Source organism: Oncorhynchus tshawytscha, linkage group LG21 (genome assembly GCF_018296145.1).
Source record: "Oncorhynchus tshawytscha isolate Ot180627B linkage group LG21, Otsh_v2.0, whole genome shotgun sequence".
In the NCBI taxonomy this organism is placed as follows: Eukaryota; Metazoa; Chordata; class Actinopteri; order Salmoniformes; family Salmonidae; genus Oncorhynchus; species Oncorhynchus tshawytscha.
Window position 1 is genome coordinate 5,207,753 of NC_056449.1, and position 23,571 is coordinate 5,231,323.

Below are 23,571 nucleotides of genomic sequence, written 5' to 3' on the forward strand. Positions count from 1 at the left end.
CTGAAAGCAGCACTCCCGGATATGCCTCTAACTTTTATCGTGTAATTGCTGGGTTTTTAATGCAAGGCTCCCTTGGTCTCAATTGGACTCCCTGCCAAAATAAAGGTTAAATGTGCATTAGCTAGCATAGTAATAACTCCGCTAGCATAACACCAATAGTCAGAGGAGTTGGCTTCAGCACAAACAGATCTAAGGGGAGGTAAGTACAGTCAGCATGGTTCACAAAACATGATTTATTGTAACTTTTTTTTACTGTCTGCTAGGATATAATTGCCTTGGGATGGATATCTGCTAGGATGGGTAAGAACAACATTTTATACCCTAAGAATTATGAGTGATAACTAGCAAAACCAGTAGAGGTAGCTATCAGTTACTATTCAGTGTCTCCTGCTTGCATGAATTTATACCCATTATAGCTGAGGAGAAGGTACCCAGCTAGCACATTTGGTTCCTTGGAAGTTGTGGGAACTAATGTTTTTGGTTTCACTTTGGTTGTGGGATCAAAGCCATACGTTTCCTGACCAGTAAAACAGAACATTTTTTAAACGTTCTTAGAACAAAAGTGAACATCTTGCCGGTTCTGGGAAAGTTCATTTTTAAGTAGCAGGGAGGTTCAGAGAACATTTTACTCTGGTTCCTTTCAAAGTTTTCCTGGGAGGATTGATTAATGCTTTGAGAATGGAAATTATAGGTTATTTGGTAGGTTTTGAAAAACTTAAGTCTTTTACTAACACTGCTAGCTTATTTGGGGTAAACTTTTTGTAACACGCACAGATAGGATACATTCATTTCCTTTGGCAATAATCATGTGAACACATTTATTTTTTAATGTGACACGGCATCAGTAAGATTCAAACCTATGATCTTCTGTTCTCTACCCATGGAAGTCCACTGCACCACCAGGATGGAGATAGCATGCCATGTTATTTTACGCATACGAAGCTGTTTATTTTTGTCTACTCAAACACACCCCCTTTCAAAGGAAACAAGAACTCATTAAGATCAGGTGTGACCAAATAGTTGGTGCGCCGACAAACCTAAACACACTTAAGATGATTGAGGATAGAGAGATTTTGTTTGATGCTGAGAACCAAATGTATGTTTTTAAATAACATTTTTAGAACGTTCTCTGAATGTTACAACATTTTTCTTGTGTTTTTTTAATGGAAAGTCTTCTTAATGTTCTGAGAAAATAATGTAGAGTTTATTGATGTTAATGTGTACAATTTCCTTTTTTTTTTACATTCCCAGAATATTGCCAAAAGAGAACCATACGTTATCTGAACGTTCTAAGGACATCGCTAAAGTCACACCATTTTTATAACTTTCCCAGAATATAGTAAAATAGGACATGAAATAGAACCACACGGGAACTTGTGTGAAATGTTCTGTGGAAGTACTGAAATTCACACAGAAATCAAATCAAATTGTATTGGTCACATACACACATTTAGCAGATGTTATTGCGGGTGTAGTTAAAAGCTTGTGTTCCTAGCTCCAACAGTGCAGTAATATCTAACAATTCACAATACACACAAATCTAAAAGTTAAATAATGGAATTAAGAAATATATAAATATTAGGACGAGCAATGTCAGAATAGCATTGACTAAAATACAGTAGAATAGGGAGTACAGTATATACACTTCCATTCAAAAGTTTGGGGTCACTTAGAAATGTCCTTGTTTTTGAAAGAAAAGCTATTTTATTGTCCATTAAAATAACATAAAAATTGATCTGAAATACAGTGAAGACATTGTTAATGTTGTAAATGATTATTGTAGCTGGAAACGGCTGATTCTTTATGGAATATCTACATAGGCATACAGAGGCCCATTATCATCAACCATCACTCCTGTGTTCCAATGGCACGTTGTGTTAGCTTATCCTAGTTTATCATTTTAAAAGGCGAATTGATTATTAGAAAACCATTTTGCAATTATGTTAGCACAGCTGAAAACTATTGTCCTGATTAAAGAAGCAATAACACTGGCCTTCTTTAGACTAGTTGAGTATCTGGAGCATCAGCATTTGTGGGTTTGATTACAGGCTCAAAATGGCCAGAAACAAAGAACTTTCTTCTGAAACTCATCAGTCTATTATTGTTCTGAGAAATGAAAGCTATTCCATGCGAGAAATTGCCAAGAAACTGAAGATCTTGTTCAATGCTGGGTACTACTCCCTTCACAGAACAGCACAAACTGGCTCTAGCCAGAATAGAGAGTAGTGGAAGGCCCTGGTGCACAACTGAACAAGAGGACAAGTACATTAGAGTGTCTAGTTTGAGAAACAGACAAGTCTTCAACTGGCAACTTCATTAAATAGTCCCCGCAAAATCCCAGTCTCAACGTCAACAGTGAAGAGGCGACTCCGGGATGCTGGCCTTCTAGGCAGAGTTCCTCTGCCTATTGTCTGTGTTCTTTTGCCCATCTTAATCTTTTATTTTAATTAGCCAGTCTGAGATATGTATTTTTCCTTGCAAAAGGTTTCTGTACGTTATCATTTATTGTCCAGAGACTGAACATTAGCGAGTAATATACTCGGAAGCGGTGGATGGTGTGCCCGCCTCCTGAGTCGGACTAGAAGTCCACTCCGAATACCTTTTCTCCGCTGGCGGCATCTTGAAGCAGCCTCTGGGATAAGTTCAATTGCCTTGGGGGGTGCGAACAAAGGATCCAATTCGGGAAAGTCGTATTCCTGGTCGTAGTGCTGGTTAGTTAACGTTGCTCTGATATCCAAAAGTTATTTCCGGCTGAATGTAATAACACTAAAAAATGTTCTGGGCTAAATAATAGTGTTAGAAATAACACACAAAAAAACAAATACTGCAAAGTTGCTTAGGAGCTAGAATCAGAGCTGCCATGTCTGTCGGTGCCATTTTGCTGTAAACGTTGTTTCTTAATGTTCTCGGACAATTTGAGAACAAAATTTGAAATAGCACATGAGGAAATGTGTAGGAAACATTATGCTGAAGTACTGAAATTCCCACAGAATAATGTTGTTTCTTAACAGTCTCTGAAATATTTTAGATCATTCCTAATGTCAAACCAGTTGGAGAACATTCCTAAAACATTACCAAAATTGAAATTTGAACTTTTAGAAAATATTCTATTAAAATAATGAAATACCAAGAAAATAGAATGTTCCAAAGCCAAGCAACTATCATGCACCATTCCCAGAAGGTTGTGGGAAGGTTGTATGCAAAATAACCATAGGACAACCACACTCTCACCAAGCTCTAAGAAACATATGGTTCTCAGAATATTATTCATTATGTGCTGGCTGGGCAGAACCAGCAAAACTGGACTGACAAAACAAGACAGACAAAAGGCAAGCTGACTCAGAAGATAAAAGATACACTGTATGGTTTCCATGTTAGCTTAAGCCAACATTGATCATTGCTACTTTGTTAATGCCATTTCAATTCACTTGCATTTGTGTAGAACAGTGCAAGAGTCATCGGTCAAAAAGTCCAAAACAAAGGACCCAGAACGAAGATCGTCAAAGACAATAGATGACAGAGGACTTGAAATCCTATAACCCTTCTGATCATATCTCGGTCCATTACCAAGGGTGTGACCCAAAACAAGCTGAACTTTACAGTGGAGTAATTTATACTTAAATAGAGTAGAACAATAGAAATACAGACAGCGGAGTGGAGGGGTAGAGTAGGACTTGTTCTTACCAGGTACTTCTTTAACTCTTTGTAGTTGGTGATGATGCCATTGTGGATGACAACAAACTCTGAGGGAAAATAGAGACAGCAAGAAATCAGTCAAGAAATTGAGACAGTGAGAAATCCGTTAGGAACTCCTCTTATCATACACTACATGGGCAAAAGCATGTGGACACCCCTTCAAATGAGTGGAATCAGCGATTTCAGCCACACCCATTGCTGATAGGTGTATAAAACCGAGCACACAGCCATGCAATCTCCATAGAAACATTGGCAGTGGAATGGCCTTTACTGAAGCGCTCAGTGACTTTCAATGTGGCACCGTCATAGGATGCCACCTTTACAACAAGTCAGTTAGTCAAATTTCTGCCCTGCTAGAGCTGCCCCGGTCAACTGTAAGCGCTGATATTGTGAAGTGGAAATGTTTAAGAGCAAAATGTTTAAGAGCAACAACGGCTCAGCTGAAGCACTTTGCGTGTAAAAATCGTCTGTCCTTGGTTGAAACACTCACTACCGAGTTTCAAACTGCCTCTGGAAGCAACGTCAGCACAAGAACTGTTAGTCGGGAGCTTCATGAAATGGGTTTTCATGGCCGAGCAGCCGCACACAAGCCTAAAATCACCATGCACAATGCCAGGCGTCGGCTGGAGTGGTGTAAAGCTCGCCGCCATTGGATCTGGAGCAGTGGAAATGCCTTCTCTGGAGTGATGAATCATGCCTCACCATGTGGCAGCCCAACAGATGAATCCGGGTTTGGCGGATCCTAGGAGTACCCTACCTGCCCAAATGCATAGTGTCAACTGTAAAGTTTGGTGAAGGAGGAATAATGGTCTGGGCATGTTTTTCATGGTTCGGGCTCCTTAGTTCCAGTAAAGGAAAATCTTAACACTACAGCATACAATGACATTCTAGATGGTCTGTGGTTCCAACTTTATGACAACAGTTTGGGGAAGGCCCTTTCCTGTTTCAGCATGACAATGCTCCTGTGCACAAAAAGAGGTCCGTACACAAATGGTTTGACGAGATCGGTGAGGAAGGACTTGACTGGCCTGCACAGAGCCCTGACCTCAACCTAATCGGACACCTTTGGGATGAATTGGAACACTGCGAGCCAGGCCAAATCGCCCAACATCAGCGCCTGACATCACTAATGCTCGTGGCTGAATGGAAGCAAGTCCGCGCAGCAATGTTCCAACATCTAGTGGAAAGCCTTCCCAGAAGAGTGGAAGCTGTTTTTGAAGCAAATGGGGGACCAACTCCATATTAATGCCCATGATTTTGGAATGAGATGTTCGACAAGCAGGTGTCCACATACACTACACGACCAAAGGTATCTTAACAGCAATTCCTGTAATTCCTGCCTGACTGCATAGTTAAGGAGTGTATCCTGAGTGCTGACATATGCACACACACCTTTGCATGTGGCGGTCAGAACTAGAACTAAAATGACACGGAACATAGTTATTTTTAGCACAAAGAACACATATGAAAGGTGTGCCTGAGGAAGGATATGGCTGTGTTTAAAGTCAACTGAACAAGACCCTGTCTGTCTGGCTGTCCTCTATGAAAGGCTGATTCTCTCTGTCCATCTCATGTTCTACATTTGGAAGTGTGTAAATACTCCTTTCACTGAGGCCTCCCACACTCCCCTAGAACTCTCCCAATAAGAGAGAGCTGCGGGGAGGCCAGGCCTGATCACAGTATGTAAGGTGTGTTTTACATATTGATATCTCTGGCCAATCAGTAACCAGAAAAAAACTAGCTCGCCTGACTGACTGACACCGCCGTTCCAGAGAACTTTGTCAAAGCCATGACAGAGCAGTGGGTTGGTGTGTATGTCTGCACTGTATGTTGTGTGTAGATATGAACTGTGTGTGTGTGTGTGTATGTGTACACAGGTGAGTGTGTGTTACCATTGTTCTTGTCGGAGCGGTGGGGGTGGCTGTTGAGGGCGCTGGGTTCTCCGTGTGTGGCCCAGCGTGTGTGAGCCATGCCAAAGTGTGTGTCCAACTCCACCTCCAGATCCATGCAGTCTTTCTCTGATCACAAAACACATCAAGCACTGATCAACAATACGAACAAAGGTATTCTATCAATTATTGACCAGTAACATGATACGACTTAACGTCAGTCAATAATGGGTACATTGATAGGGTGAAGCTGACAGAGGACTGACTATGTTTGTCTGGTAATTCAGCCGAGCTCAATGTCTTACCATAACCCTACACTGTACCCTCTTTCATTAAAGAGGTATTTGGTTAGGACAGAGCAGAAGGGAAAGCGTGAGGAGAGATAGAAGAGGGAGAGAAATGCACTAGAAGGGTCGTGAGGCAGAAAATAAGTTACCCTGAAGAAAGAGGTACAGGCCATAGGAGTCTTTGGAATCATATATGTGACGCCAGAGGAGAGGAATGTGATGAGGGAATGAGAGAAATGTATCCATAAGACCTACTGTAGAGCTCTTCATCCAGGGCCTTGACTTTGCCATTCTTCTTAATGAGAACGATGATGTTGTTGTTGATGCCATCTGTCGTCGTGTTTTTGTCACCATCCACAGCGATGCCTGAGACATGAGAGAAAAACTACTGAGGCAAATGTAGAGCAATACCAACCCTAAGCCAATCATGGTCAATGAAGGCTAAACCTGCTGGCTAGTTGGCTGCAAGGCTTGTCAATGAATCAGTTCAACTTCAACTGAGGCAGTGTTCCTGTCCGATTTGAAAACTTGTTTGAAAGACTCAATTAAAGAGATTGAACGAGATCTGAAGAACAACAAATTCATAACATTTTGTACAAATTGGATTTGCAACAATATCATACGAATTGCTAAATATATATAAACATTTTTTTTGCAGGACGTCACATATCATACAAAATGGATGTCATAGTACACCATTTCCGGGGACCTGTTGTGGCTCGTTAGCACTACTTTCAAAACTACTGCCTGAAATAATACAAAACCTTTATAACGGACCTATCTGAGGAAAGAGCTGATTATTGTGGAATCTCTTGTGAATATCAACCAGCTCACGTAGGTCACGTGTGTGTGTGTGTGTGTGTGTGTGTGTGTGTGTGTGTGTCAACGAACACATGTTAGAATCACCTTTGGCAGCGATTTCAGCTGTGAGTCTTTCTCGGTAAGTCTCTAACAGCTTTGCACACCTGGACTGTACAATGTTTGCCCATTCTTTAAAAAAAGGTCAAGCTCTGTCAAGTTGGTTGTTGATCATTGCTAGACAGCCATTTACAGGTTTTGCTATACATTTTCCAAGCCGATTTAAGTCAAAACTGTAACTAGGACAACTGTAACGAGGAACATTCAATGTGGTATTGCTAAGCCGGCAACTGATTCAGGAAGGGCACCTGTACCTTTGTCATGACTGGGTGTATTGATACACCATCCACAGTGTAAAATGTATAACTGCACAATGCTCAAAGGATATTAAATGTCAGCTTTTTTGTTTGTTACCCTTCTACCAATAGGTGCCATTAACAAACATCATTGTGGTTGGATCTGTGCTTGAAATTCAATTGACTTAGGGACCTTACAGAAAATTATTTGTGTGGGGTACAGAGATGTGGTAGTCATTTAAAAATCATGTTAAACATGTGCCAAAGCAATACTAGATACCAGTGAGGCAGATATCATTCGTGTATGGTGAGGCTCAGAACAGGAATAGGGGCAACAGATTCTCTCCTCACATGTTCAGGACTCTCTACCACTGCATTCTTTGCTTTGTGGGTTCACCTCATCTCATTTATCTGAACACTGTTGACCGATGCCCTGTCCCAAAATCAACCCCTACAGTGGTTCCTCCTTTAAAAGTTGCGTCATACTGCGGCACGCCTTGTGGGCTGCTGCAGCATTCTGTGGCACGTTATCTAAACTCAGCAACAACAAAAAAGTCCCTTTTTCAGGACCCTGTCGTTCAAAGATAATTCGAAAAATCCAAAAAACCTCACAGATCTTCATTGTAAAGGGTTTAAACACTGTTTCCCATGCTCGTTCAATGAACCATAAATAATTAATGAACATACACCTGTGGAACAGTCGTTAAGACACTAACAGCTTATAGACGGTAGGCGATTAAGGTCACAGTTCTTAAAACTTAGGACACTAAAGAGGCCTTTCTACTGACTCTGAAAAACAACAAAAGAAATATGCCCAGGGTCCCTGCTCATCTGCGTGAACATGCCTTAGTCATGCTGCAAGGAGGCATGAGGACTGCAGATGTGGCCAGGGCAATAAATTGCAATGTCCGTACTGTTTTTTTATTATTATTTTTTTTAACCTTTATTTTACTAGGCAAGTCAGTTAAGAACAAATTCTTATTTTCAATGATGGCCTAGGAATAGTGGGTTAACTGCCTGTTCAGGGGCAGAACGACAGATTTGTACCTTGTCAGCTCAGGGATTTGAACTTGCTACCTTTCGGTTACTAGTCCAATGCTCTAACCATTAGGCTACCACTAGGAGATGCCTAAGATACTGTCTCCCTGTAGCGCTATGGACAGCTGATCATCCTCGCAGTGGCATACCACGTGAAACAACACCTGTACAGGATCGGTACATCCGAACATCACACCTGTGGGACAGCTACAGAATGGCAACAGCAACTGCCCGAGTCACACCAGGAACATACAATCCCTCCATCAGTGCTCCGACTGTCCGCAATAGGCTGAGAGAGGCTGGACTGACAGCTTGTAGGCCTGTTGTAAGGCAGGTCCTCATCAGACTTCACCGGCAGCAATGTCACCTATTGGCACAAGCCCACCGTCCAGCGACAGACAGGACTGGCAAAAAGTGCTCTTCACTGACGAGTCACGGTTTTGTCTGACCAGGGGTGATGGTCGGATTCACGTTTATCATCGAAGGAAAGTGTTACACCGAGGCCTGTACTCTGGAGTGGGATCAATTTGGAGGTGGAGGGTCCATCATGGTCTGAGGCAGTGTGTCACAGCATCATCGGACTGAATTTGTTGTCATTGCAGGCAATCTCAACGCTGTGCGTTACAGGGAAGACCTCCTTCTCCCTCATGTGGTACCCTTCCTGCAGGCTCATCCTGACATGACCCTCCTGCATGACAATGCCACCAGCCATACTGCTCGTTCTGTGTGTGATTTCCCGCAAGACAAGAATGTCAGTGTTCTGCCATGGCCAGTGAAGAACCCAGATCTCAATCCCATTAACCACACCTGGGACCTGTTGGATAGGAGGGTGAGGGCTAGGGTCATTCCCCCCAGAAATGTCCGGGAACTTGCAGGTGCCTTGGTGGAAGAGTGGGGTAACATCTCACAGCAAGAACTGGCAAATCTGGTGCAGTCCATGAGCAGCAGATGCACTGCAGTACTTAATGCAGCTGGTGGCCACAGCAGATACTGAGTGTTACTTTTAATTTTCACCACCCACTTTGTTCAGGGACACATTATTAAATTTTTGTTAGTCACATGTCTGTGGAACTTGTTCAGTTTATGTCTCAGTTGTTGAATCATGTTATGTTCATACAAATATTTACACATGTTAAGTTTCCTGAAAATAAACGCAGTTGAAAGTGAGAGGACGTTTCTTTTTTTGCTGAGTTTATTTGTCAGCCATTTTTTCTGTTAGTGCAAGTTATTGCTAGTTTGACCACCAGAGGGCATCTTTGAGAAGCGTTTGATAGTCTTCCGTATTGGCATTAACAGATAATTTAAAACCTTTTTGTAATAACATAGTATATGGATTGAGTTTAAGAAATTTCACTTAATTAATTTGATTAATATTAAGGTGTTTCTATTCAGAGAAAAACTAAACCCTCAGGGTTTCCATTGGGATGGATTGGAAAATATGGAGCTGTACAACGGGAGGAAGGAGTAGGCTGTCATTGGAAATAAGAATTTGTTCTTAACAGACTTGCCTAGTTAAAAAAAGGTTACACTAAGATCATAACATTTCTGCACCTTAATTTTCTACATCTTGTCTAACAAATACGGAGATGAAGTGAAAATAATAATATCAGTGATTTATCAAGACTAGTCCCCATGCTTGCCTCAGAGCAGCGAGAAACAGTGCTAAAATAGTTGTAGGCTTTTGCTTCTAACTTCAATATGCTCTTGAAATAAATAAGACCTACACCATTTTTAACAACACATTACTCAACACTAGTGAGACTCATTTCGCCTTTGGTAGGCCTACAGTAAATCAAAATATATTTTTTTGCAATGACGTGAATCTCCACCAATAATTACATTTAGAGGATTGGAGGACTTTTCCGTTAGGATCTGTGAGAATATCTGAGAATATCTATGGGGCTTTTAAATCATTCTAAATTCATTTTTAATAATAATAATAATAATAAATCGCTTTGTTTAAAAAGTAACAATATTTTGGCCAGTGTGTTATTTCAAATTATTTATTTCTGGTGAAACTTGCTTATATTCATGAAGATGATGAGCAATCAGCATAGGCAATCTGTAATCGGCTGGCATCACTACACGACATCAACATCGCTCTAATTACAGTCAGAAGACAGTTGAAGAAACGTGCGTGTTTTAATGACTTCAACCTAAGTGTATGTAAACTTCCGACTTCAACTGTGTACAGTTCATTCTGAAAGTATTCAGACCTCTTTAGTTTTTCCACATTTTGTGGCCTTATTCTAAAATTGATTAAATTGCTTTTTTTTCCCCTCTCATCAATCGACACACAATACCCCAGAATGAAAAAGCAAAAACAGGTTTAAACATTTTTGGAAATTATTAAAAATAAAAACCTGAAATATCACAACTGTATATATACACAGACTTAGGTTGGAGTCATTAAAACTTGTTTTTCAACCACCCCACAAATTTATTTTTCACAAACTATAGTTTTGGCAAGTCAGTTAGGACATTTGTTTACAGTCAGATTATTTCACTTACAATTCACTGTATCACAATTCCGTTGGGTCAGAAGTTTACATACACTATGTTTACTGTGTCTTTAAACAGCTTGGAATATTCCAGAAAATTATGTCTTGGCTTTAGAAGCTTCTTATAGGCTAATTGACATCATTTGGGTCAATTGGAGGTGCACCTGTGGATGTATTTCAAGGCCTACCTTCAAACTCAGTACATCTTTGCTTGACATCATGGGAAAATCAAAATAAATCAGCCAAGACCTCAGAATTTTTTTGTAGACCTCTACATTCACTAACATATTTCTCTCAATTGTCAATTTTTTCCATAACTCGTTATGACGTTATAATTACTTAAATTAGCTTCCACCGTAGTGTTTTGTCAGCCATCTTTGCTGGAGAAAGTCACCAGAGTCAGGTGGCTCGTGTCAAATTCGTCATTGGAACCACGCAATATGATTGGTCATATAAAAACCTTGGGACCCAAATGCATAACGAGTGCTCTAACTCCCCCTTGCAGTGGTCCGGAACAATGAAGCCGTGACGTTGGGTACCTCTGAAACCCGCGGTGTAAGCTAGCAACTTTTAAAGGAGGAACCACTGGAGCTATAGCCGAGATCCTACTACCCAATGGATCAGATGGGTGGAAGTAATAAGATATTAGAGCTACCTTTTGCCCACTGGTACACCACCTAGAAGGCATGTCCACACCCAGTTTCAAATGGACCATGTGATCACATGTGTACACCTGTGTCACGGATTCCACCGAAGGTGGCTCCTCTCCCTGTTCGGGCGTTGCTCGGCGTCGCCGGCCTACTTGCTGCCACCGATCAATTTTCCTTTTCGTTTGTGTCTGTCTTGGTGTTTACACCTGTGTCTTATTAGTTGTTTTCGGTGGGTATATGTACCTCCACTGCCTGCTAGTCTTTGTGTGGGATTGTTTTCTGTGGTTACGTTGTTAGGGGTGCGTGTCTGCACCACAGGGTTTTCTTTTCTCATGGCAGTTGTGCCGTTTGGTATGAGTTTAGGAGTAGAGGTTTCTCCTCCGTGTGTAGCGTTTATTTCCCTGTGTGAGTGTCAACCTCGTTTGGGCGTGTTTCAGTCCCATGTTGTAGTTGAGTTGGGACTGCTCAATAAACTATTGTGCCACTGGGACTTCCTTGCTCTCCTGCTCCTGATTCCTGGACCTGCCTCCTTTAGGAGGCACGTACCAACCTGCTTCAACAGTACCCTGCATGTCAACATAGGAGGACAATGCACTCATCGGCATGATAACTGACAGTAACCGGCCGCACTCAACTGTAAGTGATTAGATATCATACCTTCAGTACCACCACAGAGTCTCTGTATCAATATTCTCACTGCTTAACCGCCCTGAAGCACATAGTGAAGGAATAACTCATTTTTGGGGTTTTACAGTGCAATGACAGTGGTTTTACTAATGTTTGTCATAACTGTGCTTGAAGCCATATACCCGCTGTGCAGTTCCAAAGTAAGACTGGATAAAACATAGTGAGATGCAGTTGTGGGAGTAGTGCTCTGTGGGCTTTAGTGTGAAGGAGCTGTTGTGTGTGTTCAGGGTGATACTCAGGGCCTTACCTGCTGAATCGTAGCCTCTGTACTCCAACCTCTGCAGTCCCTTCACCAATGTCTCAAATATTTCCTTTCTGGTGCGAGACACACAGTAATTCAGGTAGGCAAAGATCCCTGCAATGAGGTCAAAAAAGAGGGGATAAAGGGGTGAGGGAGGGGAGAGAGAACGTGAGAGACTATTTACTTATTTCACCCTCTCTTTCGGTCTATCGTTACAGTCAACTCAAGCTGTTTTATGAGCACTTTCACTGAAAGACTTGAGCAGTGTGTAGTTTTAATGTAGACTATCCATCCAGTACTAGACTATGGTTTAGAAAACAGTTTGAGGCGGCAAGTACTGTACTGCTGTAAGGGATATCGTCCTCCTCTTCTGAGGAGGAGAAGCGAGAAGGATCGGAGGACCAAAACGCAGCGTGGTAAGTGTCCATAATGTTTATTTTAAAACATAAACTGAACACTACGAAATACAAAACAATAAACGTGAAATGAACGAAACAGTTCCGTGTGGCGACAAACACTGACACGGAAGACAAACACCCACAACCCAAAACTGAAACCCAGGCTACCTAAGTATGATTCTCAATCAGAGACACCTGCCTAGACACCTGCCTCTGGTTGAGAACCATACTAGGCCGATCACAGAAACCAAACATAGAAAAACAAACATAGACTGCCCACCCCAACTCACACCCTGACCATATAAACAAAGACAAAACAAAGGAACTAAGATTAGAACGTGACAGTACCCCCCCCACCCCCAAAGGTGCGGACTCCGGCCATAAAACCTGAACCTATAGGGGTGAGTCTGGGTGGGCGTCTGTCTGCGGTGGTGGCTCTGGCGCTGGACGTGACCCCACTTCACCACAGTTTTTGTCCGCCTCCTCAACCGCCCCATGGCCTCTTACGAGCGGCGACCCTCGCCTCCGACTGAGAATCCTAGCCATGAGTCCCGTATGGACGGGAGATTCCGGCAGCGCCGGACAGGCGGGAGACTCCGGCAGCTCCGGAGTGAAGGGCAATTCCGGAAGCTCCTAGCTGACTGACGGCTCTGGCAGCTCCTGGCTGACTGACGGCTCTGGCAGGTCCTGGCTGACTGACGGCTCTGGCAGCTCCTGGCTGACTGACGGCTCTGGCAGCTCCTGGCTGACTGACGGCTCTGGCAGCTCCTGGCTGACTGGCGGCTCAGGACAGACTGGTGGCTCTGGCGGCTCAGGACAGACTGGCGGCTCTGGCGGCTCAGGACAGACGGGAGACTCTGGGGACAGGGGAGACTCTGGCGGCTCAGGACAGACGGGAGACTCTGGCGGCTCAGGACAGACGGGAGACTCTGGCGGCTCAGGACAGACGGGAGACTCTGGCGGCTCAGGACAGACGGGGGACAGACGGAGACTCTGGCGGCTCAGGACTGGCGGCTCAGGACAGACGGGAGACTCTGGACAGACGGGGCTCAGGACAGACGGGAGACTCAGGACAGACGGGAGACTCTGGCGGCTCAGGACAGACGGGAGACTCTGGCGGCTCAGGACAGACGGGAGACTCAGGACAGACGGGAGGCTCTGGCGGCTCAGGACAGACGGGAGGCTCTGGCGGCTCAGGACAGACGGGAGGCTCTGGACGGGAGACTCTGAGGACAGACGGGAGACTCTGGCGACGGGAGACTCTGGACTCTGGCGGCTCAGGACAGGGACAGACGGGAGACTCTGGCGGCTCAGGACAGACGGGAGACTCTGGCGGCTCAGGACAGACGGGAGACTCTGGCGGCTCAGGACAGACTCTGGGGAGACTCTGGCGGCTCAGGACAGACGGGAGACTCTGAGGACAGACTCTGGCGGCTCAGGACAGACGGGAGACTCTGGCGGCTCAGGACAGACGGGAGACTCTGGCGGCTCAGGACAGACGGGAGACTCTGGCGGTGCTGGGCAGAAGGAAGGTTCTGGCAGTGCTGGACAGGTGGGAGCACCTGTAGGGAGAAGACGGAGAGAGAGCCTGGTGTGGGGGGCTGCCACCGGAGGGCTGTTGCGTGGAGGTGGCACCGGATAAACCGGACCGTGCAGGCGCACTGGAGCTCTTGAGCACCGAGCCTGCCCAACCTTACCTGGTTGAATGCTCCCCGTAGCCAGGCCAGTGCGGTGAGGTGGAATAGCCCGCACTGGGCTGTGCTGGCGAACCGGGGACACCATGCGTAAGGCTGGTGCCATGAACGCCGGCCCGAGGAGACGCACTGGAGACCAGATGCGTAGAGCCGGCTTCATGGCACCTGGCTCGATGCCCACTCTAGCCCAGCCGATACGAGGAGCTGGAATGTTCCGCACTGGGCTTTGCACACACACCGGGGACACCGTGCGCTCCACCGCATAACACGGTGCCTGCCCGGTCCCTCTCGCTCTCCGGTAAGCACGGGGAGTTGGCTCAGGTCTCCTACCTGACTTAGCCACACTCCCGTGTGGCCCCCTCCCGAGACATTTTTGGGGCTGCCTCTCGGGCTTCCAGCCGCGCTGCCTGCTGCCTCCTCATACCGGCGCCTCTCCGCTTTCGCTGCCTCCAGCTCTGCTTTAGGGTGGCGATATTCCCCTGCTTGTGCCCAGGGTCCCTTGCCGTCCAAAATCTCCTCCCAAGTCCAGGAGTCTTGTGTTTTCGGCCGCTGCTGCTGCCCGTTACCACGCTGCTTGGTCCTCTTGTGGTGGGTGTTTCTGTAAGGGATCTCGTCCTCCTCTTCTGAGGAGGAGAAGCGAGAAGGATCGGAGGACCAAAACACAGCGTGGTAAGTGTCCATAATGTTTATTTTAAAACATAAACTGAACACTACGAAATACAAAACAATAAACGTGAAATGAACGAAACAGTCCCGTGTGGCGACAAACACTGACACGGAAGACAAACACCCACAACCCAAAACTGAAACCCAGGCTACCTAAGTATGATTCTCAATCAGAGACAACTAACGACACCTGCCTCTGATTGAGAACCATACTAGGCCGAACACAGAAACCAAACATAGAAAAACAAACAGACTGCCCACCCCAACTCACGCCCTGACCATATAAACAAAGACAAAACAAAGGAACTAAGGTCAGAACGTAACAACACAGTCAGTATCCCAACATTTTTCTGTTGTTCATAATTCTCTATTCCTGTGTTTGGGAATATGATCCTCTATAATGTGTGGTGAACATGGAGACAGTGGCATACACATATAAGTTACTGACATGGCCAACTGAGACAGCTAAGACATGAATGGAAATCAAAATATATAATTAAAAGTGTATATCAACAAGCTAATCCCTGTCCAACTGGAGAAGTAATGGAATCATATAATCGCAGCTTTGGAAATAAAAAAAGCCACTTCATGGGAGACTCATAGTGGTGCAAATGAATCATCCCTCTTGATGATGCATGAGTGTGATGCTGAAAATAGGTTTAGTGTTTTTCGACACAATGTTTAGCATATTTAAGTTTTTGTGGCACTCAAGGTGTGGGTTGATGGTCAATAAACTTGTAATTAGTTATTCTCATATCAAATGATAGTGATTGATGCCAAAGGACACACTGATTATTCACTGTTGTATTGTATGAAGGACATTCTGTGAACACTGTCTCTGTAGCAGCTGACAAAGCCACTGCCTTTTTGTTTTGATTTCCTACCAGCATCTCCCGCTGTTGTTTACAGAACATTTGGGGCTGTCTGATTGGGATATAAAGGGCCTGTCTCAATGAGCAACCTTACCGAGGATTTAATTAAATATCCAATACAGTGTAGCCTACATAGGTTTCTGATCAAACGCGAATGACACATAATGCTCTGGAGAGCGCCTCAAATGGTCGTGACGTCTGCAATTAAAGGTCCCAGTATGTGCAGCACGCTGGAGGGGGTTTGGATTCAGAGCAACACAGGTGGCCATTGAGAGGAGCACATTGAGCGCAGTGTTCGCCTCAACCAGGTAGGCAAACTTTAGGCCAAATCCGGGGGAGTTCCTGGGAGGAAACTAACAGACCTAGATTTACTTACAGTGGGAGATGCCAGGGAGAAACTGGCCGACTTACATTTACAGTTGGCTGCAAAGCTTTGCTTGGATTGCTTCACTTCGGGGCAAATAGTTACTATTAGAACCCTAAAGCATTTAAATAGCATACAATCATATATTTTTTGATAATGCAAAATCATATTTAAGCAACATAAATGTGCATAGTGCATAGGCCTAGAGTCCAACGACTCGGATGAGAGTACATATCTTTAAGCATAGCCTACATTTCTTAAATGTAATATTTGAGAATGACGCTCTGATGGGCTGATGGTATCCTATTGATGTAGCCCATCATCATCATAATCTGAACATAATACAAAGTTGCCCGACCTGTCATAGCCTACAATGTTGCCCGACCTGTCATAGCCTACAACGTTGCCAGACCTGTCATTAATACCCCAAGGAGCTACATTGACACGTAGCAGCTCAGAACATGCCATGAGACTGGCATGTTAATTGTCTAAAGCGGAAGGATTGTCGTCCAACCAATATATGGACTCCTGCTGAACACTGATAACCTATTTTGTTATTACTATAAATAATACAAGTTATATTCATATATAATCTAGGTTTATATTTAAGTAATTGGCCAACGGTGACATGTAAATTGCCTACAAGGATGGCACCACATTGACACAGTGTCAGAGACACACACACACAAAAACTGTTTGCCTTGGTACGGCTCCCAACGGACTGGTTTTAAATTACAATAACAACATAGATAATACTATTGTACTATTCCAATAGTCTCTACTAGACGAGCCTACTGTAGGCTATTGCTTGTTATGCGTAATGCGTAATTTGTCTCACGATTATCTAGATTAGATGTAGGCTATCCGTTCTTACCACACATAGTTCTGATTATCTTGTCCTAACTGGATAGTGTTCAGGGCGACGGTCGGTACCTGGTTGTTTTCCCTGGTACTATACTATGTAGCCTAGTTCAGTGTAAAATCCAAATGAGACTGTAAAACCTCTCACTCCAACGACATATTTAAATGCAGTTTCCGCGAGCGGCGGCCCCACCCCCGTCTCCAAGGCAACTAAAGAAACCACCCCTTCACTGTCTTTAACCTACACCAACTTTATAGCCTATTGTTGATATGAAACTACTTCCTTGAACTCTCGTTTTACTGTTAACCTGTCCTTACATATTTCAGGGACTTCCATCACCATAATAATGTGCATTGTATGGAACTAATAATAATTATCAAAAAGAGCCAAAGGCCTGTTTCCTGGAAGCATATTTTACATCATCAGTGATGGTTATGAAGAATCAGGAAATGCAACTTGTGAAGAACTGTGAAATTTAATTTCATATGGAAAGTCTTTAAACATCCTTATCACCCTCATCATCAGCAGCATCATCATTATTATTCAATGTCCTTGCATATAGATATAGTTTAGCTCAACTGCCTGTTTTACTTGGCAACCCTAGCAGTCTGGATGACCACCTGGGAGTCAAACCTGGGTTGTCAATACACCTCAAGACCATGTTAGTCCATGGAGCTAAAGGCTCGGGTCTTCAGGTCTCAGGTCAGATCACTCACCATGCAAGCATAGTTTGGATTTGGATTTGGATTTTGCTTCCGAACAATCACATCACAAACGTCATTATTGACAACAAAACAACTTGCATTGTTGCATCTCGTTGTTGTTGTCCTCCGGTGGCTAGATAGCTAGCTAAAATCAGCCCTGTCCTAAATTAGCCATGGATGGAGATAGGGATTTGGACTTGTAGTTTTACTTAATTCTCAGTACTGGCCAATGATTATAACGGATCCAACCATAAATTCATACATTGTGCCCCTGTCCTGAGAGGATGGAAGTTGAACATGTAGCTAGAAGTAGTATGCTAATGTTAAGTTGCCCATGAAAGGTAGTTAGGCTAGCGAAAAAAGCATTTTACCAGGTAGCATAGGATAACAAAAACTTAAAGTGTGTACTGCACTTCTGTGAGCAGGCCTTTCTAATCGACCTGGCCCGTGTATCCTGGAAGGACATCGACCTCATCCCGTCAGTTGAGGATGCCTGGTCATTCTTTAAAAGTAACTTCCTCACCATTTTAGATAAGCATGCTCCGTTCAAAAATGCAGAACTAAGAACAGATACAGTCCTTGGTTCACCCCAGACCTGACTGCCCTCGACCAGCACAAAAACATCCTGTGGCGGACTGCAATAGCATCGAATAGTCCCCGTGATATGCAACTGTTCAGGGAAGTCCGGAACCAATACACGCAGTCAGTCAGGAAAGCTAAGGCCAGCTTCTTCAGGCAGAAGTTTGCATCCTGTAGCTCCAACTCCAAAAAGTTCTGGGACACTGTGAAGTCCATGGAGAACAAGAGCACCTCCTCCCAGCTGCCCACTGCACTGAGGCTAGGTAACACGGTCACCACCGATAAATCCATGATTATCGAAAACTTCAATAAGCATTTCTCAACGGCTGGCCATGCCTTCCGCCTGGCTACTCCAACCTCGGCCAACAGCTCCTCCCCCGGCAGCTCCTCGCCCAAGCCTCTCCAAGTTCTCCTTTACCCAAATCCAGATAGCAGATGTTCTGAAAGAGCTGCAAAACCTGGACCCGTACAAATCAGCTGGGCTTGACAATCTGGACCCCCTATTTCTGAAACTATCCGCCGCCATTGTCGCAACCCCTATTACCAGCCTGTTCAACCTCTCTTTCATATCGTCTGAGATCCCCAAGGATTGGAAAGCTGCCGCAGTCATCCCCCTCTTCAAAGGGGGAGACACCCTGGACCCAAACTGTTACAGACCTATATCCATCCTGCCCTGCCTATCTAAGGTCTTCGAAAGCCAAGTCAACAAACAGGTCACTGACCATCTCGAATCCCACCGTACCTTCTCCGCTGTGCAATCTGGCTTCCGAGCCGGTCACGGGTGCACCTCAGCCACACTCAAGGTACTAAACGATATCATAACCGCCATCGATAAAAGACAGTACTGTGCAGCCGTCTTCATCGACCTTGCCAAGGCTTTCGACTCTGTCAATCACCATATTCTCATCGGCAGACTCAGTAGCCTCGGTTTTTCGGATGACTGCCTTGCCTGGTTCACCAATTACTTTGCAGACAGAGTTCAGTGTGTCAAATCGGAGGGCATGCTGTCCGGTCCTCTGGCAGTCTCTATGGGGGTACCACAGGGTTCAATTCTCGGGCCGACTCTTTTCTCTGTGTATATCAATGATGTTGCTCTTGCTGCGGGCGATTCCCTGATCCACCTCTACGCAGACGACACCATTCTATATACTTTCGGCCTGTCATTGGACACTGTGCTATCTAACCTCCAAACAAGCTTCAATGCCATACAACACTCCTTCCGTGGCCTCCAACTCCTCTTAAACGCTAGTAAAACCAAATGCATGCTTTTCAACCGATCGCTGCCTGCACCCGCATGCCCGACTAGCATCACCACCCTGGATGGTTCCGACCTTGAATATGTGGACATCTATAAGTACCTAGGTGTCTGGCTAGACTGCAAACTCTCCTTCCAGACTCATATCAAACACCTCCAATCAAAAATCAAATCAAGAGTCGGCTTTCTATTCCGCAACAAAGCCTCCTTCACTCACGCCGCCAAGCTTACCCTAGTAAAACTGACTATCCTACCAATCCTCGACTTCGGCGATGTCATCTACAAAATGGCTTCCAACACTCTACTCAGCAAACTGGATGCAGTATATCACAGTGCCATCCGTTTTGTCACTAAAGCACCTTATACCACCCACCACTGCGACTTGTATGCTCTAGTCGGCTGGCCCTCGCTACATATTCGTCGCCAGACCCACTGGCTCCAGGTCATCTACAAGTCCATGCTAGGTAAAGCTCCGCCTTATCTCAGTTCACTGGTCACGATGGCAACACCCATCCGTAGCACGCGCTCCAGCAGGTGTATCTCACTGATCATCCCTAAAGCCAACACCTCATTTGGCCGCCTTTCGTTCCAGTACTCTGCTGCCTGTGACTGGAACGAATTGCAAAAATCGCTGAAGTTGGAGACTTTTATCTCCTCACCAACTTCAAACATCAGCTATCTGAGCAGCTAACCGATCGCTGCAGCTGTACATAGTCTATTGGTAAATAGCCCACCCATTTTCACCTACCTCATCCCCATACTGTTTTTATTTATTTACTTTTCTGCTCTTTTGCACACCAATATCTCTACCTGTACATGACCATCTGATCATATATCACTCCAGTGTTAATCTGCAAAATTGTAACTATTCGTCTACCTCCTCATGCCTTTTGCACACATTGTACATTGTATATAGACTCCCCCTTTGTTTTCTACTGTGTTATTGACTTGTTAATTTGTTTATTCCATGTGTAACTCTGTGTTGTCTGCTCACACTGCTATGCTTTATCTTGGCCAGGTCGCAGTTGTAAATGAGAACTTGTTCTCAACTAGCCTACCTGGTTAAATAAAGGTGAAATAAAATAAAAAAATAAATGACAGCCATAGACCATTTAGGCAACATGAAGAGGAGGATAGCATGGGTGTGAGTCAACATGTTTTTTTCTACTTGCACACACACACACACACACACACACACACACACACACAAATGTTGCTGGATTAGTGGAGGCAGCTCCTGTTCTGTCTATCGACTCTCCGTGGTTCTTAATCAATAGCTGTTTAGGAGTCCGAAAATGTCAGAAACATTACCTTGCTTGACCATGCTGTAGGTCATGTAACTGTTTGCTACATGCAATATGTTTTGTTGACTTCACCAGACAGATGTTGCTCTCCGGTTCTGTGATGATACAAAGGTGTGGTTAAATGTATTTTGCTACTCTGTCTTCTTATTGTCTTTGCCTTCGGTCTATATACAGTGCCTTGTGCGAAAGTATTCGGCCCCCTTGAACTTTGCAACCTTTTGCCACATTTCAGGCTTCAAACATAAAGATATAAAACTGTATTTTTTGGAGAATCAACAACAAGTGGGACACAATCATGAAGTGGAACGACATTTATTGGATATTTCAAACTTTTTTAACAAATCAAAAACTAAAAAATTGGGCGTGCAAAATTATTCAGCCCCTTTACTTTCAGTGCAGCAAACTCTCTCCAGAAGTTCAGTGAGGATCTCTGAATGATCCAATGTTGACCTAAATGACTAATGATGATAAATACAATCCACCTGTGTTATCAAGTCTCCGTATAAATGCACCTGCACTGTGATAGTCTCAGAGGTCCGTTAAAAGCGCAGAGAGCATCATGAAGAACAAGGAACACACCAGGCAGGTCCGAGATACTGTTGTGAAGAAGTTTAAAGCCGGATTTGGATACAAAAAGATTTCCCAAGCTTTAAACATCCTAAGGAGCACTGTGCAAGCGATAATATTGAAATGGAAGGAGTGTCAGACCACTGCAAATCTACCAAGACCTGGCCGTCCCTCTAAACTTTCAGCTCATACAAGGAGAAGACTGATCAGAGATGCAGCCAAGAGGCCCATGATCAAACTGGATGAACTGCAGAGATCTACAGCTGAGGTGGGAGACTCTGTCCATAGGACAACAATCAGTCGTATATTGCACAAATCTGGCCTTTATGGAAGAGTGGCAAGAAGAAAGCCATTTCTTAAAGATATCCATAAAAAGTGTAGTTTAAAGTTTGCCACAAGCCACCGGGGAGACACACCAAACATGTGGAAGAAGGTGCTCTGGTCAGATGAAACCAAAATTGAACTTTTTGGCAACAATGCAAAACGTTATGTTTGGCGTAAAAGCAACACAGCTCATCACCCTGAACACATCATCCCCACTGTCAAACATGGTGGTGGCAGCATCATGGTTTGGGCCTGCTTTTCTTCAGCAGGGACAGGGAAGATGGTTAAAATTGATGGGAAGATGGATGGAGCCAAATACAGGACCATTCTGGAAGAAAACCTGATGGAGTCTGCAAAAGACCTGAGACTGGGACGGAGATTTGTCTTCCAACAAGACAATGATCCAAAACATAAAGCAAAATCTACAATGGAATGGTTCAAAAATAAACATATCCAGGTGTTAGAATGGCCAGGTCAAAGTCCAGACCTGAATCCAGTCGAGAATCTGTGGAAAGAACTGAAAACTGCTGTTCACAAATGCTCTCCATCCAACCTCACTGAGCTCGAGCTGTTTTGCAAGGAGGAATGGGAAAAAATTGCAGTCTCTCGATGTGCAAAACTGATAGAGACATACCCCAAGCAACTTACAGCTGTAATCGCAGCAAAAGGTGGCGCTACAAAGTATTAACTTAAGGGGCTGAAAAATTTTGCACGCCCAATTTTTCAGTTTTTGATTTGTTAAAAAAGTTTGAAATATCCAATAAATGTCGTTCCACTTCATGATTGTGTCCCACTTGTTGTTGATTCTTCACCAAAAAATACAGTTTTATATCTTTATGTTTGAAGGCTGAAATGTGGCAAAAGGTCGCAAAGTTCAAGGGGGCCGAATACTTTCGCAAGGCACTGTATCACGGTTTCAAGGGATATGAACTAAAAGGTTATAGAGCAAACAACACAATTATCACAACACATAGGTTGTAATATGTATTTTGGTCAGTCTTGGCAGAGGGGGGATAGCTGAGAGATGATACTGAGAGATGATACTGAGAGATGGTACTGAGAGATGGTACTATGTTGAGAGGCAGACCCTCTAATGCTCTCCCTCCACTGAGACTGATCATCAGATTGCAAGCATAATCAGTCCAGTAAAATAAAGAAAGCATATTATTTGAATTTATGCTCTCTCAGCTGTGCCTCACAAGTAATACAACAAATGATGATTTATTACCAGTGTGATCATATACCTTCAGTTTTGAAATATAATTTTAAAATGGTCTGAGAAGAATAACATTGGCAGGGCAATTCAAGCTTAGCCAATATGCAGTGATAATGTTTTGGGCATATAGCCGACTACAAACATCATTGCTACATAATTGTTTTTAATAGGTTCATGTTGCATAGGCTTACGTCTTTTAAGTCCTGTTTATAAAAAACTCTGAGTGGTAGATCTCTGCCTTCATTTTGACTCAGAAAGTGATCTCGACTCAGAAAAGTTTGAGGACCACTGATTTAGAGAGACAAAGAAAGAGAGAGTGGGCAGAGAGTGTAAGAATGAGAGAGACTGTAACAAAAGGTCCTTCCTGTCAGCCAATAAGTGTGCCCAAAAGGACATTTTGACTCTGGTCCCTCCCACTCCTGTTTAGAGGGGTTATCGTTGTTGGAAGATGAAGACGCAAGTTGGCAGACGGCCTGGTGTAGGATTGTTTAGGGACAAAGTTGTGGGATAGGGTGATGGATTTTGGGGATAGTGTATAAGGTGCAGGGTTAGATGGTTGTGCAATCTAAAAAAATTACCTTCTCATTTTCACTTTTTTTGTGACAAATTTGCAATAGACCTTG

General features: G+C 44.0%; 1 protein-coding gene across 2 annotated transcripts in view; it reads right to left on the reverse strand.

Annotated features, from left to right (window-relative positions):
• The window catches only part of LOC112220753 (glutamine--fructose-6-phosphate aminotransferase [isomerizing] 2), a 40,966-nt gene extending 23,791 nt beyond the window's left edge, over window positions 1-17,175 (reverse strand). Inside the window, exons 1-5 of one of the 2 annotated variants that reach the window (XM_024382627.2) lie at window positions 17,012-17,175; window positions 12,150-12,257; window positions 6,128-6,238; window positions 5,589-5,714; window positions 3,685-3,743 (exon numbers count right to left, since the gene is read on the reverse strand). In XM_024382627.2, coding sequence (XP_024238395.1) covers window positions 3,685-3,743; window positions 5,589-5,714; window positions 6,128-6,238; window positions 12,150-12,257; window positions 17,012-17,018 — 411 coding nt within the window. In that variant the 5' untranslated portion in view covers window positions 17,019-17,175. The remainder of the gene's footprint in view (window positions 1-3,684; window positions 3,744-5,588; window positions 5,715-6,127; window positions 6,239-12,149; window positions 12,258-17,011) is intronic. The other variant, XM_024382628.2, reaches the window with a different exon arrangement.
• Between the last annotated feature and the right edge of the window lie 6,396 nt (window positions 17,176-23,571).